The 18,092-nt window shown below is 46.3% G+C and overlaps 1 protein-coding gene across 33 annotated transcripts in view; it reads left to right on the top strand.

Moving 5' to 3' along the window:
• Positions 1–1,470: 1,470 nt before the first annotated feature.
• Positions 1,471–18,092, top strand: part of MAP4K4 (mitogen-activated protein kinase kinase kinase kinase 4) — a 170,622-nt gene continuing 154,000 nt past the window's right edge. For 19 of the 33 annotated variants that reach the window (XM_059943100.1, XM_059943084.1, XM_059943072.1 and 16 more), the window contains exons 1-2: positions 1,471–1,676; positions 2,037–2,102. In XM_059943100.1, the coding sequence (XP_059799083.1) occupies positions 1,620–1,676; positions 2,037–2,102 (123 nt within the window). In that variant the 5' untranslated portion in view covers positions 1,471–1,619. Of the gene's footprint in view, positions 1,677–2,006; positions 2,103–18,092 lie in introns of those variants that run through there. The other 14 variants (XM_059943099.1, XM_059943085.1, XM_059943088.1 and 11 more) reach the window with 2 other exon arrangements.

Genomic DNA, 18,092 nt, shown 5'->3' with positions numbered 1-18,092 from the left:
AGAGACCTGGATTTTGGGACTAGGCTGACCTGGTGAGAATCCCTCCTCCACTTCCAGGCTATGCCTTTAAGGAATTTAGGAAAGTTCCTCGGCTTTCAGTACTTTGGTTTCCTTATCCCTAAAATGAGGATAACATCACCCTTAAGGCTAAAGGAGGGGTTAAATTGATACTGTAAGTAAACCCAGAATTGGTAGACAAGGATGATGGTGTTTGTGAAGCCCAAAGTAGAAGGGCCTTGGATTTTCGTGAGGCCCCCTGTTCTCAAAGTGTGATCCCTGTTAACAGCAACTCAGCATCGTCTGAGAACTTGTGAGAAATTCAAGTTCTCAGGCCTACCCAACACTTGCTGAATCACAAAGTCTGGAGGTGGGGTCGGCAATCCATGCTTTTACAATCTCTCTTGGTGATTCCCGGGCGGGCACTCACGTTTGAGAACCCGCTGTGAGGGAATAGGGAGCCATCGAAAGTTTTGGACAGTGGAGTGACAGTGATACAATGACTGTTGTGCAGACCATATATTCTTGTTTAACAGGATGAAACCGCCTAACTGCTGACTAGCTTCCAGAGTTGCCGGAAGAAGCCCGTCTGTAGGTCCTCAGTGATCTCTAGGCACAAAACCTGGGTTAGGACTCCTGGCCCCTGACACGGTGCTCAGCTACTGAGCGAGGTGCTCCTCGGCACGAGGCAGCTGGAGGTGCTGCTCCGGATTCAGTTTCCGCTGAAAGTCTCGGGCGGGACCCGGCAGCCGAGGGATGCTCAGTGAAGCCCCAACCTAATCAGGCCACCGCTTTAGCCCGGAAAAGAAGAGAAAGGACAAGAAAACCAGGTAGGGAAACCGGAAGCGAGGGTCTTAAGGGGCCAGAATCTGGCGGTGGGGGATGGGACGGGATGGGAAGAGCGGGAGCGGGGGCGGGGCCGGGAGGACCCTCCTCCTCGGGGATCCCGGCGGAGCCGGGCGCGGCGGGCGGGGCGGGGCGGGGCGGGGCTCCGGGAGGGAGGGGTCGGCCCGCCCCTCCGCCCCTCCGCCCGGGGGTCCGGGCCGGTTTCCCTTTGTCGCGGGCGCTCCTCCCGCTCACTCAACCCCGCACCCGGCCCCGCGCGCGGCCGCCGTCCGGGCCCCACCCCTGCTGAATATTCACGCCGCGCCGCGCCCCTCGCCCCCCGCCCGGGCCGGCTCCGGGCGCGAGCGCGCTTCCGCCCGCTTTTCCTGCCGGAGGAGGAAAGGGGGAGCTGTTTGCTCTCCTCAGAATACGTTTTCGGTGTTCCGTGTCTCCTCCTCCCGCGCCGCCGCCCCCCGCCGCGCGCCCGCCTCCGCCTCCGCCTCCCGGTCATCTTTGTCTGGCGGCCTCGCGCTCCGGGCTCCACTCTCGGCGGCGCCGCGGCCCCTGCTCCGGGCCGCTCGTGCAGGCGCGCGGCGGGGCGCGGGGCCGGGGCCTGCGGCGCGGGCGACGCCCGGGGTCCTGCCGGCCGCCCCGGCCATGGAGTGAGCGCCGCCGGCCGCCCGCCCTCCGCCCCCGGCCTCGCCCGCGGGCTTGCGCCGCCCGCCGGGCCTCCGACTCCCAGAAACACACCAGAGACCGATTGATTGTGGCCGGGTTTTGGGTGGCAAAAAGGGAAAATGGCGAACGACTCCCCTGCAAAAAGTCTGGTGGACATCGACCTGTCCTCCCTGCGGGTGAGTGGCGGCCGCGGGGAGCGGGGCGCGGGGAGCCGGGAGCGGGGCGCGGGGAGCCGGGGCCGCGCCCTGGCCGGCCGGGGGCTCGGGCGCCGCCGCGGGCAGAGCCGCGGGCGCGGCGGCCCCTTTGTCTGCCCGCGTCGGCGGGTGCGGGGCCCGGGGTGCGACCCTCCGCCGGAGCCGCCGCCCGGGACCCCGACCCCGCGCGCCCCGACGCCCATCGCGGGTCTCGGGCGCTGGCGACCGCTCCGGGCGAAGCCCACCTCTTCGGTCGCCGCCCTTTCTCTCCCGCTGCCCCGCTTCTTTTATTCATTGTTGTGCTGCTTTCCGATGCTCACCCCTCCCCTCCTTCTCGTCCAGGATCCGGCTGGGATTTTCGAGCTGGTGGAAGTGGTGGGAAATGGCACCTACGGACAAGTCTATAAGGTCGGTGCGGGCGCCTCCTTTGTTTCCCGGGGACGGGTTGAAACTTCTGGTTCGGGGGCGACGGGGAGGCTGATGGACACGCCGCCGCCCGGAGGCCACGCCGCTCGGCCGAAGTTGGGAGAGGGGTCTCGCCTCGCCGTCCCGCTGTTTTTCAGCAGAGTTTATATGCACACTGGCCTGAAAAGACCTCATTTCCTGGCTCTCAGATAAGGAAATAAGCTCCACTCTTAGGCATGCACTTTTCTCCCATGAAATGGGCAAGCATTTTTGCATCAGACAGCCTACATTTTTTCTCGTCTTTCCCAGATCTGGCCTTCGGAGTTGGTGTGTTAATTAAAATTCAGTAGAGGCAGGCCTTGCTTGTGATTATCCCAAAACACTGCCTTGGCCTCCTTGAGAATTGTCTTCGTGTTCCCTCGTTTGAATGCTCGCCAGCCGCCCAGGGAGCGGAGTTCGGTGCTACTTGCTTCTCCTTTATAAGCAGCGTACATTCTACTGATGGGTACATGTTTTGGGGAACCGGGGAACGGTGTGTGTTTGGGCAACAGGAGCAGGAAGAATTACAGTGTGAGGATTATACGGTCTGAATTCCAGGAATAACCTGTTTGACAGGTGTGTAATTGAAACAGAAATGAGGCAGAGCCCAGGAGTGGAGAGGGTGCCCAGATTTTACACCCACCCCAGGTCTTTCTCTCTTTTTTTTAATACCCGCCCCCTCGCCCCCGATGGTAAATGAAATTAACAAATCTGGAGACTCTGAGTCGGCCCTGAGTAGCTGACACCTCGTGAGCCTAACCCGTGCTGCGCATTTTATCCAGTGCACATTCTAGAGATTATGAGCAGCTCTAGGTAATGGAGGCGCAGGCCTTGAACGTTTGAAACAGAATGTGAAATTCTCCCTCTCCTGATTTGTTTCTTATTACTGAACGCTTTCTCAAAGTTATCTGCACCGGGGGTGTTTGGTAGCAGTTAGTGTTTTCTAGCTGGGTACAAGGTTGGGATAGAAAAAAAAAAAAAAAATCTTATGAAGCAGGGCTTTGTGGTTCGCTGTGAAGAATTGTCATTGTCTCGTTAAAAATGGAGGGGGGGTTGGAAGCTGACTGTAGACATTTTCTTCGCCCAAATTAAGTGTGGATCCCATTGTCTGTTTTCTGCTCTGAGAATAGGGTTTATCTGTCTCTTGAAAGCCTCTCCCCAGCCCTGACTTCCCCTGGCCTGGGCTGTGTCCCGGCCTGTGGCCTGAACTGGATGGAGTCAGTATTCTGAGGTGATCTCAAGTGAATCAGCATGTGTTTTGTTGGTTAACTGTTGGGGCCAGGGCCAGATTTTTGAATTTGAAAGAGAGCCCTGTGAGCTCAGCCTGCCGGCCTCAACTGAATTTGGAAGCTTTTGGAAATTTTTGGAGAAGATTGTGTTGCAGCTCCCTGAGTGGTCTGCTAACTGGCTGAAAGATGTTCTTTCCCGAGCCCCAGTGTTTGTTTAAGCACCAGTCGGTTTTTTCTAACCCAGTTTTTCTGGCCAAATCCGAGTGGTGAGTGTGCCCTCATCCAAGTGAACTAGCCAGAGCTTGTTTTTGACCTGGTTACACAGTAGTTGGATTGTTTGGCTCTTCTTTGGTCAGGGTGGATGTGAAGGCTGGGGAAGTAAACCAGAAGCCAGTGAAACCTGAATGGGTCTTAAAGGGTTTAAGAGCTGGGGGTTCTTTATAGGAGCACGTGGGGCAGGTTCACTGCCGAGGGTTTCCCCTCCTCCTTCCCCCGTTGGTTCCATCCCCTCTTCCCCCAATCTTTTGAGATAGATTTGCTGAGCACAACATTTGGGGGAAGTTGGGATCCTCAACATTTGGGGATCGTGGCAGTGACCCGGCTCTCTGGCTCTCTCCCTGTAAAGTCAGTACAGTTGAGGAGAAATTCACAAATTATGCAAACCCGAGGAATTAAGAAATCTGTGCAACCGTGCCATACAATCACGAGCAAGAGTGCTTGAGATTTTGCTCGCCTGCAGTTGTTTTATTATTATGGAGAATTTGAACCAGACACTAGGGAGAGAGAGATCACCAGTTTAACAGTTACCAGCACGTGACTAATCTGGTTTTGTCTGTAGTCTTCCCTCCCTCCATCCATTATCTTCACATAAAACCCAGATACCATTTCACCCATAAATACTTCAGTATGTATCTTTTTTTGTTTTTTAGATAGTCTCAATGCTGTTCTCACACCAAAAAAGTTAATTCCTTCCTATCAAATATTCAGGTTTTTTTAAATTGAAGTATAGTTGACTTACAATGTGTTAGTAAGGTGTACAGCAAAGTGATTCAGTTTTATATATATATATATAGACATGTATGTGTGTGTGTATATATATATATATGTTTTTCAGAGTCTTTTCCCTTATATGTTATTACAGAATATTGAGTAGCGTTCCCTGTGCTATACAGTAGGTCCTTGTTGGTTATCTATTTTACGTATAGTTGTTTGTATATGTTCATCCCAAACTCCTAATTTATCCCCCCCACTTCCCCCTTTGGTAACCGTAAGCTTGTTTCAGATGTTCAGTGTGAACATTTTCCTGATTATCTCATACATGTTCTCTTACTATCATGAGAAGCTCTTTCATATTTATGAACTGATCCTGGGAAGTTTAGTCTTAGAGATGGTGGAAATAGCAGAGACAGTTAACATTTCCATTCTCTTTTCTCTTTAAATGTGTACTTTCTAGAACCGTTTACATCATGCCTAGGAGTTTAGGATTTTTGTTGGCACGATTTGCATATGGTGGTTTTGGGATTAGATTATTGACCCTGTAGCATTTGTTTACCGTTGCTAAACATCCATTGGTGTGACTAGCATCAGAGTTTGGAAAATACTTGTGTCTAATTTGTTTTTTTATAAAGAAGCTTTTTTTTTTTAAAACATTAGGTGAAACACCTGTAAGCTGAACAACCTGTAGTCCTAATTTATTTCATTGTTATATTTTCTATTTTTTGTTCTTTCTTTGAACTTTTTTAGTGATAGTGGTTGCTTATTTTTAGAAGACTGTTTACATGAAGTGAATGAGTCGAGAGAGGGAGTTTTCTGAGTTTTGATATGTTCTATGAAAATGGCTTTCTTGGGGATAGTTTATAATTTTCTCCATCTCTGACAAAAATGGTAAATAGTCTGGGTATAGTTGAACAGTATGTAACTTTATCTTTAAAAAAGGAGTTGAGACACAGGCTGTATTCTATTTAGAGAAATTTATTTTTGGCTTTAGGTTTCTGAGGGATCATAGGGAAGGATACTCATAAATTAAAATGTGAAAACAATTGTGAATTTCTGTTCACAGGGTTTCATTCAGAGTACCATATATTTATAAAAGAAGTGTCTATAAGATGATCTTGTGCATGTTGAGTAGATACAGTGAATTTTAATTATTTTCATCAAAGGGAGAAATGATAATGTGAAAAATCCAAACCAGAAATGATAGATCAAAGTTTGTTTCTGTGTTTTTGGAGTTTGTTATTTTTAACGTTTATTTGGCCATTTTTGTTTTTTTCTTGGGGTGGCTACTGTTATTTTGCATTTTGCAGGCGTCCAGTGGCCAGTGTTCCAAAATGTCTTGGCTAAAGGCAGGAAAGTCCTGCATCTGGAATGGCATGGCAGGGGGCCCGAGGGGAAGTTAGGGAATTGAGAACCCAGCAGGCTCAATGCCTGGAGTCAGGGCTTACTCACCGGCCAGATGGAGAGAGCATCTTGACTCTGAACCTGTCTGACCCTGTCCTTGGAGGAGAGGGCCTTGGTGGATTGGACACCTTGAAGGTTGAGGAGGAGGCTACCCTAGGCCCGAAGATGGTAAGCAGAGCTAACCTGAGAGTTGGCCACCTGTTAGGCGCTGTGCTAATGCTGTCCCCCTCTTTTATTGAAGAAAGGGGGGTATGTGTGGCCAAAGGACTGAGGGTGACCTTTGGGAATGGTAGTAGGGCTTGGGGGTAGTGGGCATCTCGAGGAGGGGTTATTCGTGTTGGCATTGAGGAGGTCCATCATTCCCTGGCACTGAGGAGCCATTGAAAGTTTTGTCGGGATTGGGGATCCCTGGGAGTAGGAGACTTGGTCAGATGAACTTTGGGGAAGGAACAGGTAAGGTGGTTGGCCTGGGGCAGTGGTCTAGGAGAGAGGAGGGGAAGGAAGGCCGGGGCAGGGCAGTAGAGAGAAGAGTTTTGGGGTGAATTCTGGGGCTTTCCTCCTTGCTAAATTTACCCTCCTTGCTAAATTCACACCTTCTCTGAAAGCTTTGGTGTGACCCTTTAAAACGGGTCCACTGTTTGCCTGCTGGATTAGGAGGAGCCTTGGGATTTGTGAAAGTGCTAAAATTGCTTTCCATTGCTTAGCAATAAAGTGCCATGTAAATTGTGTAGCTTTTAAAGATCATCACTGTAACATTTTGGAGCAAGCACTTAAACTTTTGGGAGGGGCGTTCTGCAAATGTTGCTTTGTGAGGGTGACATCTCTTGTTCTTAAATGGAGGTAAAGACATCCACTGGGGCAAAATAAATTTTGTAGAACTGGATGTTTTCCTTAGGAGGAGGGTTGATCGGCCTCTGAGTGGCATGTACAGACTTGTTCTGAGACACAGAGTTCCTTCACGCTGGAGGGATTCTGGCCCTGGGTTAAGGGAGGGGGGATGAACCAACCCTGTTGAACACACACAGGTGTGTGGCTGTCTTAAAAAATATCAACCCAGACTTCCAAAAACTGTTTTGGCCCTAAACTAAATCAGGAACATCAAAAGCCTTGCAGAAAAACCAACCACCAGATAAAACCCTGCTCATGATAGTTTTTTAACTCCTTATTGCTTGAAACTCTGTAATACAGTGTTTATTTGCATAGCTTGCAAACTTGTATTTTGCCTTTTTTCTTGACCAATTTTGGATCTATGTCTATTTCTACATATTGACATTATCTGGGGGCACTTTTGGTACAGTGTGTGTGTTCATAGATTTTTGTGGATTGACCTTTGAAAAGCAAAGACGATTTCTGAAAAAATATATCCTGCTTTGGAGATAATGAATCCCTGAACAGGTGTGCTAAGCCAAGGAATAATCTAAGGAGTTTCATTCCCAGGGAACTAAAAATATTATAAACTAAAATACATTTTAACCTAGAGATGGGTGCTTTGACACATGCATTTCATACATGGTCTTTTGTTTCTTTGCTTTCTTAGTAAATAAATACTTTCACCTGGTTGTGAACAGCGTCTTGAGCCAAGACATTGCCCACCCTCAGAGCATCAAGTGTTTTCCATCTCTCAGCTGCACTAAGTTTAGATGCCTGTGCTTCTTATCGTTAGTAATGGTGCTTTCACTTTTTCTCTATTCTAATGATTTAAATTGGCAGATAGCAGTGCATGTAAATGATTGTGCAAGTGCACTGCTTTCAGACCCAGGTGGTTCCGGTGCTGAAGCAGGACTGTTGCCCAGAGGGCAGCACTGATACGTGATACCCTGGAAGCTTCCCTCTCATCTTATAAAGGAAAATGTACAAAAGTTCAGACTGTGTGGCCATTCACTGTGTTGGAGTCAAGAACTTAATCTACAGTGAGTTCTCAGGGTCAAACACTACCTATTTAGAATTTGTGATAATTTTACGGGTCAAAACAATATTAGGTCACCACCTCACCTTTTAAAAATCAGTGTTTTAAAAACTTTGTTTCTCGCCCAAGTAGCTAGGTATATAGCTAGCGGCTTGTGGGTCATCCTGTAAAGTACTTGCAAATAATTGCTTTCAATATTTACTACAAACAGACTTTTTGTGAATTCAAGTTGGTTTTAATACTACTCTGAATAACCGGTGTTAAAATATTAAGATATATTTAATATGTAATTTGGGACCTGATTACATAGTCATTGGGACGTGATTATCAGAGGGTAGAGATTCCCAAGTACTTTTGGAAGATTTCATTGACAGTTATTTTGCTCTAATAATATGATAACACAAGAATTGAATCCGGATACATTTTTTTGGACTTAGGGAGGGATGGCCAGGAAGAGAATGGAGACCAGGGCAATGTTATATTACCAGTGACCAAAGTCTTAGGTTTTTATGATATTCTGTTAGGAGGCTGGCTCAGTAATAAAAGTCTGCTGGCATCATTCAGAAGAGAAGTGAGTGATGTGTTGGCAGGGATAGAGTTGCGAGGCCCTGTTTTCTGTAAGAATTTCAAAAGGAAGGACGGAATGGTAAGTTTTAGGACTTCTCAAAAGTTTAAAAAACTGGGATCTTAGAAACTCTGACATCTGCGTAGCATTATGAGGAACTTAGAACTAATTTGGGGACACCAGTTAACCATACAGGGCTGGTTTCCTGCCGCTTACAGTATTCACTGTGCTGCTACCCGAGCTGGGCCCTGCCTGCGTGGTCCGTGTCCACACAGCGGTGCAGGAAGCAGGCAGTGTGTTTACCCTCTGGGGGTGCAGGGAAGACGGGGTGGACACAGCGTGCCAGATGTGTAACATCAGATGTGTACCATCCTGTGATGGCTCTGTCTCCCCAGGCCCTCCACCCAGACACAGACCATGCGCCCGACCCCAGAGAGCTTTCCAGCCTCCGCAGGGCTGAAATAGTTCAAACACGTGACCAGAAAAGCGAGGTGAAAAAGTAGACACGGAAAATGCCAGCCTGAATCTTTTTTTTTTTAATATTTATTTTATTGAAGTGCAGTTGACCTACAACGTTGTGTTAATTTCTGCTGTACAGCAAAGTGATTCAGTTATATATATTACACATTCTTTTCATATTATATACACATTCTTTTTCATATTCTCTTCCATTACGGTTTATCACAGGATATTGAATGTAGTTCCCTGAGCTATACAGTAGGACCTTGTGGGGTGTTTTTTTTTTGGCCGCATTGCGTGGCATGCGGGATCTTAGTTTCCTGACCGGGGATCGAACCCGGGCCCCCTGCAGTGGAAGCTTGGAGTCCTAACCACTGGACTGTCAGGGAATTCCCAGAACCTTGTTGTTTATCCATTTCTATATACAGCATCTTTTTGTTATTAGAATCAAAGGACATCATGTCACCCTGTCAACTTGCTATAAAAGTTTTTCCACAGTTGTCAGTTTCTGAAGTTACCTGGTTGCCCCCCAGTCAGCAGAACGGACCTGCGGGAGCCCTGAACTGGCAGGGTCGAGTCTGCACAGGGCTCTCTGTGAGCCCTTGGGCTGATGTGTTGCATTAGCGAGAGAATTGGGGGCCTTGTCCACGAGGAGGAGGGAGCCGGAGCCCAGGCTGCTTCCCTCTTTCTGCGGAATTGGCCCTCCATCCCTGGGGCATTGCAGGTATCTCAGATGTGGCCAAGTGTTGACAGGTTTTCCTATCCAATTTTTAATTTTAACTAATTATTAAATTATTAAAAAGGAAAAAGCCCTCACTTTTATGCTATGACTTAAAAACTTAGACAGGACCTTCAAACACTTGCCAAAGTTAGGAATTCACATAGTTGCAATTGGGTGACAAACTAAAGTTCTCTTATCAAAACTTGGAGTTGTCCTATTCCCAAGGGACATCTATTTTCAATGCTTTTAGTTGCTCCATTTGAAATTGACTGCTGTATTTCTAAATTAGATGCTTCCATGGCTTTTTCTTGATTTATCAGTTTTGTGCACTTACTGACTTCTTGTGACGGTGGTTACAGCTCTTGAACTACTGGAGTGGTCCCATGTGAAGAATTAGCTGTTATACTTGTTCCCCTCCCTTAAATGAGTATATCATAATTTGGGGTTAAAATGACAATTGTTTGTATTACACTGTTTATCTCTGAGCCAAGCAATCTAATATGATTACATTTTCTTTTTTAAACACTCCTTCCCCCTTGCGTTGCCTTTTTCGTTTGCTTAGTTTTCTAGGTACTTGTCATTACTTTCCACCTCAAATGCCCTGAAAGTTGTATCAAGTGCCTAGCATAGTTAAGCCTTTATCAACAGTTTTTCTAAACACTTAAACACGTTAGATGATTCATGGTTTCAGATAACCTGTAGGTTCCGCTTTTTTCTCCCTGGAGGGGAGCTGGCCAGCTATGCTTGGCCTCCCACCTTGGTGCATAGCTCTGCCCCTGGACCATCTGTTTCCCGGATGCCACAGTCTCTTTTTTTTTTTTTTTTTTGGTGTACTGTCTTTCTTTCCTGAAGCACATCCTCCAGTTGCTTTATAAGTAAGGGTGCCTGGGGTGTAAAGGTTTTAAGTCTTTGGGTGACCCAAAATGCTTTTGTTCTTCCTTTACGTGGGATTTATATGTTAGCGGGTGGAAAATACTCTAGGGTGAATATTCATTTTTCTCTTGGAATTTTGAAGTCATTGGTCTTTTGAGTGTGACCTGTTTTAAACCTCTTTGGGGACGCTTTTAGGATATTCTCTTTATTCCTGGTGTTCTTAGATTTTATGAGTGTCTTGTGTTGTCATTCACTGTTCCAGGTGCTTGGTTAATTCTTTTTCTTAGGAGCTGCCCTTTTTTTCTGGGAAATTTTTTTTTCTTCCCCTCCAAATTCCCTGCCTTCTCTTTCTGAAAGCCCTGTTAGTCACCTCTTTGATTTATTTTCTTATCTTTTCCTCTATTTTTGTCTTTTTGTTCTACTATTATGAAGTGTCTTTGACTTTCCGTTTCAATATTTCTATTGAATTTTTAGCTTTGTCATATTTTTAATTTATAAGAGAAACCCTCTTTCACAGGTTTTTTATTAAAAAAAACCGTGTCTATTCTTTCGTGAATTTATCTCATCTCTCTGAGGATACTGAGTGTAGATACAGGTATTTTCTTTTGGTTGGTATTCTTGTGCTCCGGTATTCCACCCCCCCCCCCCCCCATTTCCTCCAGATTTCAGTTTTCCTATTTGTTTATTTGGGTTATTTATTTATTTATTATTTGGCCATGCCATGTGGCATGCGGGATCTTAGTTCCCCAACCAGGGATCGAACCTGGGCCCTCGGCAGTGAAAGCCTCGAGTCCTAACCACTGGACCGCCAGGGAAGTCCGGGGTCTTTGTCTTTAACGCTGAAGATAGTCCTTAAATCCTTGGAGATGGGTGACTCTGCTCATATTTGACTGAGGCACTAGCAGTGACTTGGAGGCTGCTGACTGCTGATAATTCAGTTTAGGGAGTGCAGGTGGGCCCAGTATATTCTCGTGGATGGGGAACCCCACTGCTGAACATCTGAAGGGCTTTTCTTTGGGGTTTCTCTAAGAAGAACTCCCAGAAGCTTTTCCTGCTTAGGGGCCGTGCATGTGTTGATTGGCCTGTGGGGCTCAGGTGGAGGAAGGAGGCTGGAGATGTACCGTCTGATACCTTAGCTTTGCAGCCCTGTGGCCTGCCGCTTTCCCTCCTCTGTCATCACATCTGGAGCATTTCTCCTTCAGCTTCTTCAGGGCCTGAACCTCTGGTCTCCTAGTGGTGTGGAGTGACGTGGGGCGGCCGCCAGACTGTGAGGTAGAGAAAGGGGGCCTGGGGCGCTGTGCCACTAAGTGTCCCCTCTCCTGATTTTAGCCTCATACTTCATTTGGTATCAGTTGCTTCCAAATGAGGATCTCCTCAGGGTTCTGTGCAAATTGCCTCACTTTTGGTGTCCCCTCAGTGGGCACTTAGATTATAACTTTTTTCTCTTTGCTCCATCCATTTAAAAAAAAATTTTATTTATTTATTTATTTGGTTACACTGCGTCTTAGTTGTGGCAGGTCGGCTCCTTAGTTGAGGCACATGGGCTCCTTAGTTAGGGCATGCAAACTCTTAGTTGCAGCACGCATGTGGGATCTAGTTTCCTTACCAGGGATCGAACCCGGGGCCCCAGCATTGGGAGCGCGGAGTCTTAACCGCCGCGCCACCAGGGAAGTCCCCCCATTTTTTCCTTGCATTTTATTTTATTATTTATTTTCTTTTGGCCGCACCTTGCCGCATGCAGGATCTTAGTTCCCCGACCAGGGTCGAACCCGTGCCCCCTGCAGTGGAAGCGTGGAGTCTTAACTGCTGGACCACCAGGGAAGTCCCTGCTCCATCCATATTGTAGCGGTCAAAACCTGATAGTAACAATCTGTGCCGTCGTCTCTTCCCCTTGATCTCTTTATGCTTCTGTTTACCTGATACTCATTTTTATGGGAATGAACCCCTGTGACTCAAGTGATCAGTGCCCCGGACCAGGAGTCAGCTAGAGGTTGCGTCTTTGATTTCACACCTGTGGTTTTGTTCAGGTGTGGGCTACTTTTCATCCGGAGCAGTAACCACAAAAACAGCAATGCCAGCAACAGAAACGAAAACAGGAGTGGAACAGTGCCGTAGTGCTGATACTTAAAGTGGGAGACGCAACCCAGGGGCGGGGGCCGTGCGGGTGTGCCGGGTGGGCGTCCCCAGGCTCGCCCCCGCTCCGCACCAGCCTCCAGGAGACACGGAAGTTTGTTCGGCAGGTTTGTTCTTTTAAACAGCTCTATTGAGGTATATTTTATATATCACGGGATTCACCCGCCTCAAGCCTGCATTTCAAGGGTTTTTAGTAGATGTGCTGAGTGGCACAACTGTCCCCACAGATCAGCGTTCAGCACTTCCATCGCCCCAGCAAGATCCCTCCTACCCTCTCGCAGTGAACCCCTGTTCCATCCCAGAGCTTCAGACAACCGCCCGGCTATTTTCTGTCTCTGTAAATTTGCCTTTTTTGAACATTGCATATAAATAAAATCATGCCACGTGTGGTCGCTGGTGTATGATTCCTTTCACTTTGCATAATGCCTCTGAGGTCCGTTCATGCCGCTGAGCGTGGTCGTTTGTTCCTTTTCATGTCTGGATGGTGTCCAGGGTATGGACGGGCTGTGTTTGCCAGCTGATAGACGTCACAGTTATTTCTAGGTTTTGGCTGTTGGGAGGAGTGCCTGCAGCAGGTGTTTGGGCCTGGCATCTCAGATGCTTTCAGAGGAGCTGCACCTGGGAGCCTTACATACCAGGAGAAAAGAGGGGACATTTGTCTGCTTGGGTCTACCCCTTTCTCGTCAGTATAACTCAACACCTCCTGGTTCTGATGACCCGGCCGCCTGTCTCTGCTTCCCTGAAACCTTTACCTTCCCCACTCTCAGTATTAGTCATCACGGCATTTAGGTCATTTCTTTAAACATGAAAACAGTTTCTTATCGCCAGAAAGACAAACTGTTCGCTATCAGTGAGGTCATTGGTATCAGGAACTAGACCAAACCGGTTTTTCCTTCTCACATTTTATTGGGGGATTCCATTGTCAATAGCCAGCCCTTTGCCATGTGATACTAAAGACTGGAGTTTTCCTTTATCTCAGACAGAAGCTATTGACTCACCAGGATTTGAAAAAACATAACAAAATCTATTATCTTTGGTCAGAAGGACGTATACCAAGTTAAATAAATGATTTGTTGCGTTACATGGGGGAATACAGTTGCTCATTTGATTTTCTTCAGGTGTACCTTTTACAGTATTTTTTTCATCTTACATTTTAAAGAACTTTTTTTTTTGAAATTTATTTTATTTATTTTTGTATACAGCAGGTTCTTATTAGTTATCCATTTTATACCTGTTAGTGTATATATGTCAATCCCAATCTCCCAATTCATCATATCTTTTATTGGGGGCTTCAATGCGTTCAGATCAAATCTAAATTTAATATTAGTATACTTTTGGGAAATTCTTATACTGAGAGCTATAGTCTTACCTGCTTATGATACTAACTGAATACTGTTGACAGCCAGAACCGTTGCCCCATCAGTAACTCTGGGACCCCTCTATGTAGTTGCGGTGTAGTTTTGCCGACTATTCAGTTTGGAGATCTCAAGTCAAAGACTGACTATTACCCAAGTCGGGGTTGTGCATCCAAGGGACATAGGAGTTATTGGGATCCCGAGTCAGGCAGTGAGGATGGCCTGGGGCTGAGGATGGCTCAGGGGCGCGGGGTTCACTGAGCGTGTTCACTCACCTGCGGGGGCCTGCCTGCAGTTCTAGGGCCTCTCCTGGTTGAACTTGGCCTCTCCGCGTGTCCATGTGCTCCCCGTCCGTTCTTGTTGCTCCTTCCCTTAGTTGCCAGAAAGGCCTTGGGAACGTTCAGCTCTTTACTCTGTAGTGACCTGGGGGCTTCGCATCCGCTTTGTGTGTCGCTGCTTGAGAGAGCCGAGCCTGCTCTGCCAGGCGGCGCTCCGTTCCCCCGGAGCTCACTGCGGACACGCTGTGTGCCGGGCACCCCTCGAGGCTCCTTGCTGGCGGCGGTGGCAAGACGAGCGGCCAGCGCGTGCCTTGTGCAGCACGTAGTTTGAGGAGGAGGATGTTGCAGGTGGGGGAGAGCGGGGCCCGTGGGAGTGGATAGCTAAGCTGGACCCGGTACAGGAGACACGTGGTACACAGTGAGGCTTTATGGTTTAAGTTCCGAGTCTCTGGCTGAGGCCGAGATGGGTGAGGCGCGTGCAGCTGATGACGCACCGTCTTGGTTAATAGAACCCTGAATAGAGATAGGAGAGGTGCGTTCCACTGATTATGGTAATTGCCTGCCCCTTTCAGCTGCCGGGAGCGTCCGTCTCTTGGCAGACCTTGCATCCTTTGTCTGCTGCGGGTGTGGCGTCCGGTCTGTCCTGAGTTGGGAGTTAGCAGCTCTTGGTCGAGCACCCTCAGCATCCCCATAGAGAGTAGGGTGGGGAGGGCGCCCCCATCAAACCTCAGGGCGTCCTGTGAGCAACACGTGGTGCTCATACTTGGCCATGGATGGCCCAGAGAGGGGGGGACACGTGGCGGGATGGTTAGCCGCCGGACCCCCGACCTTAGGGCTGCAGGCGGCCTCTGTGAAATGGGAACGCTGGTGTACAGACAGCCTTAGGATACTCAGGTAGCTTTTTAATAAGTTTCTGGAGTTCAGGTTATACAAGGAAATGATTTCAAAGATGAGGTTTTGCATTGTTTTTTAGGTGCTGTGTATTTGCTTTTTGATACTACAGATAAAAGATAATTTTCTTTTCCCGAGCTTACTGAGTAAAATGGTCTTGTGGGCTTTTTTGAAAAAAATTTAATATCGAGTGAAATATTTCTAACCTTTCTCTAATCACACTGGTAAAAGACCTTTTTAATTGCTAATGCCAGCCATCAAAATGTGAAAAAAATTTTGTTTTATTTTGTTTAAACAAGGCCTCTGTCAGTCATCAACCCCAAGGTTGAATCAGACATTTCATCAGTTTGCTACTCAATTAGCTGAAAATATATATTCTCTTTTTTACTTATTATATGAAAAAAGTGATTTAAAATGCTAACTTTTACATAGGATGTTGATTTTTTTCCTTGACCTTTTCTTCTTTCATTTCCTTCTGGCTCTTTCTACTGAGGACTTTGTCTCTTTGGTAGTTTGTCTTTTTCCCTTTTTTCTTTCTTTTCAATTAAATAATTGAGTGTTTTTTTTTATTTTTTATTTTATTTATTATTTATGGCTGCGTTGGGTCTTCATTTCTGTACGAGGGCTTTCTCTAGTTGCGGCAAGTGGGGGCCACTCTTGATCATGGTGCGCGGACCTCTCATTATTGTGGCCTCTCTTGTTGCGGAGCACAGGCTCCAGACACGCAGGCTCAGTAATTGTGGCTCACGGGCCTAGTTGCTCCGCGGCATGTGGGATCTTCCCAGACCAGGGCTCGAACCTGTGTCCCCTGCATGGGCAGGCAGATTCTCAACCACTGCGCTACCCGGGAAGCCCTTGAGTGTTTTTTTGTGATTCCATTTTCTGGCTTATTAGCTGTAACTTCTACTTTATTGTTTCATACATTACTTTAGGGTTTATAGTACACACTTGTAACCTATCACAGTTTACCTTCAAATGGTAAATACTTCACATGTAATATAAGAACATTACAGTAGTATCACTTCTGTTTCTCCCTACCTGGCTTTATAGTATTTTGTTATATATTTTACTTTTATATATGTTATAAATCTCAAAATACATTGGTGCTATTTTTGCTCAGTCAGCTATCTTTTAAAAAGATATAAATAGTAAGAAAAAACCCTAATACATGTACCCACGTGGTTGTTAGCATTTCTGGTGCTTTTCATTCCTGGTGTAAATCCATATTTCTATCAGGTTCCATTTTCCTTCCGCCTGAAGGACTTATGTTATCATTTTTTGTAGTACAGGTCTGCTGGGTGATGAATTCTTTCAGTTTTCGTATGTCTGAAAATTTTTGTGCTTTTGTTTTTGAAAGATATTTTTGCTGAGTATAGAATTCTAGGTTGCTATTTTTTTTCCTTATCTTAGAGATGTTACTCCACTGTTGTCTCACTTGAATTGTTTCTACTGAGAAATTTGCTGTCCTTATTTTGTTCCTTTTCACATGTCTGTTTTTTTTTTTTTTTTTCTTCTTCTGACTGCTTTTAAGAGTCTCCGTTTATCCCTGGTTTTGAGCAATTTGATTATGATGTGCCCTGGTGTACTTCTCTTCATGTTTCTTGTGCTTGGGGTTTGGGAGCTTCTTGGATCTGTGCGTTTAGAAGTTTCATAAAATTTGGAAGCCTTTTGGCCACTGTTTCTTCAGTTCTTTTTTTTCTTCCCCCCTCACTTCTCTTCCCCCTTCTTAGTCTTGGGGACTCCCATTGAATGTTTATTAAGCTACTTGAAGCTGTCTCACTGATGTATCTTTTTTCTTTTTGTGCTTCATTTTGGTTAGTTTCTTTTGCTATGCGTTCACGTTAACTTATCTTTGTTTTTCATTGTTGACTCTGCCATTAATCCCGTCCCATGTATTTTTCATCTCTGATGTTGTATTTGCATCTCTAGAAGATTTGGGTGTTTTAAAAATATTTTCTGGATCTCTACTTTTGCACATATGAATACAGTTATAACAGCTGGTTTAGTGTCCTTGCCTATAATTTTAGTATCTATGCCAGTACTGGGTGGGTTTCGATGGATTGTCGTCACTCTTGGTTATGTCTTCCTGTCTGGTAATCTTTGCGTGGATGTGAGACATGAATTTTATCTTGTTGGGTGCCTCCTATAAGTATTCTTGAGCTTTGTTCTGGGGTGCAGTTAAGTTACATGGAAATAATTTGATCCTTTTGTGTCTTGCTTTTATGGTTTTTGTTAAGGAGATGTGGATCAGTGCTCAGTCTAATGCTAGTTATATCCCGCTGCTCAGGCGAGACCTCTCTGAGTTCTCAATTCCCCCGATGTATGAGTTTTTCCATTTGTTTAGTGGGAACAGGCACTATTTCCATCCCTGTGTGAGCACTTGCACTGTTCCTTCTAATCCTTTTGAATGTTTTTTCCCCCCAGCCTTGGTAGTTTCCTTTGCATGTGCTGATCATCCCTTGGATGAATATACAGGGGACCCTTTGCAGAGCCTGGCGGTTCTTCTCTTTGTGCAGCTCTCATTTCTGGTGTTCTCACTGGAACTCTAGCTGTCTAGGTTTACCTGGACTCTTAGCTCCTGCTCCTCAACTAAGGGAATCTGCCGAGCTCTGCTTGGGTTTCCTCTCCCTGTGCCGTGCCCAAAAACTTTGTAAAGGGAGTAAGTTCAGGCAGTTGTATGACTCACCTCATTTGTTTCTTACCTCAGGGGTCACTGTTCTTCATTGCTTGATGTCTAGTTTCTTGAAAACCTTTGTTTCGTAAATTTTGTATGGGTTTGTTTTGGTGGTTTCAAGTGCAAAGGTATATCCAGTCCCCGTTAACAGCATCTTGGCCAGAAGTAGATGTTCAGTGGTATGTCCACTCTTGTCTCTTTATTCACCATTCATTCATTAGGAGGCATCAGCAACCTGACAAACTGAAAACAACCCCGCCCCACTTCTTTGATGGGAATAGTAGTGAGTAGGAGGAGAGCAACCTTGGATTTCAAAAACACCACTTAAAAAAGATTTATTGAGGCGTAATTCAGACACCACACTATTCACCTATTTAAGGTGTTGAATTCAATGGCTTTTAGTATATTCCCAGAGTTACGCAGTCGTAGCCACATTTTAGAACATGTTTGTTGCTCCAGAGAAGAAACTGTAT

This window comes from Balaenoptera ricei, chromosome 13 (genome assembly GCF_028023285.1).
Source record: "Balaenoptera ricei isolate mBalRic1 chromosome 13, mBalRic1.hap2, whole genome shotgun sequence".
Taxonomy (NCBI): Eukaryota; Metazoa; Chordata; class Mammalia; order Artiodactyla; family Balaenopteridae; genus Balaenoptera; species Balaenoptera ricei.
This window is presented reverse-complemented; position numbering and strand designations above follow the sequence as displayed.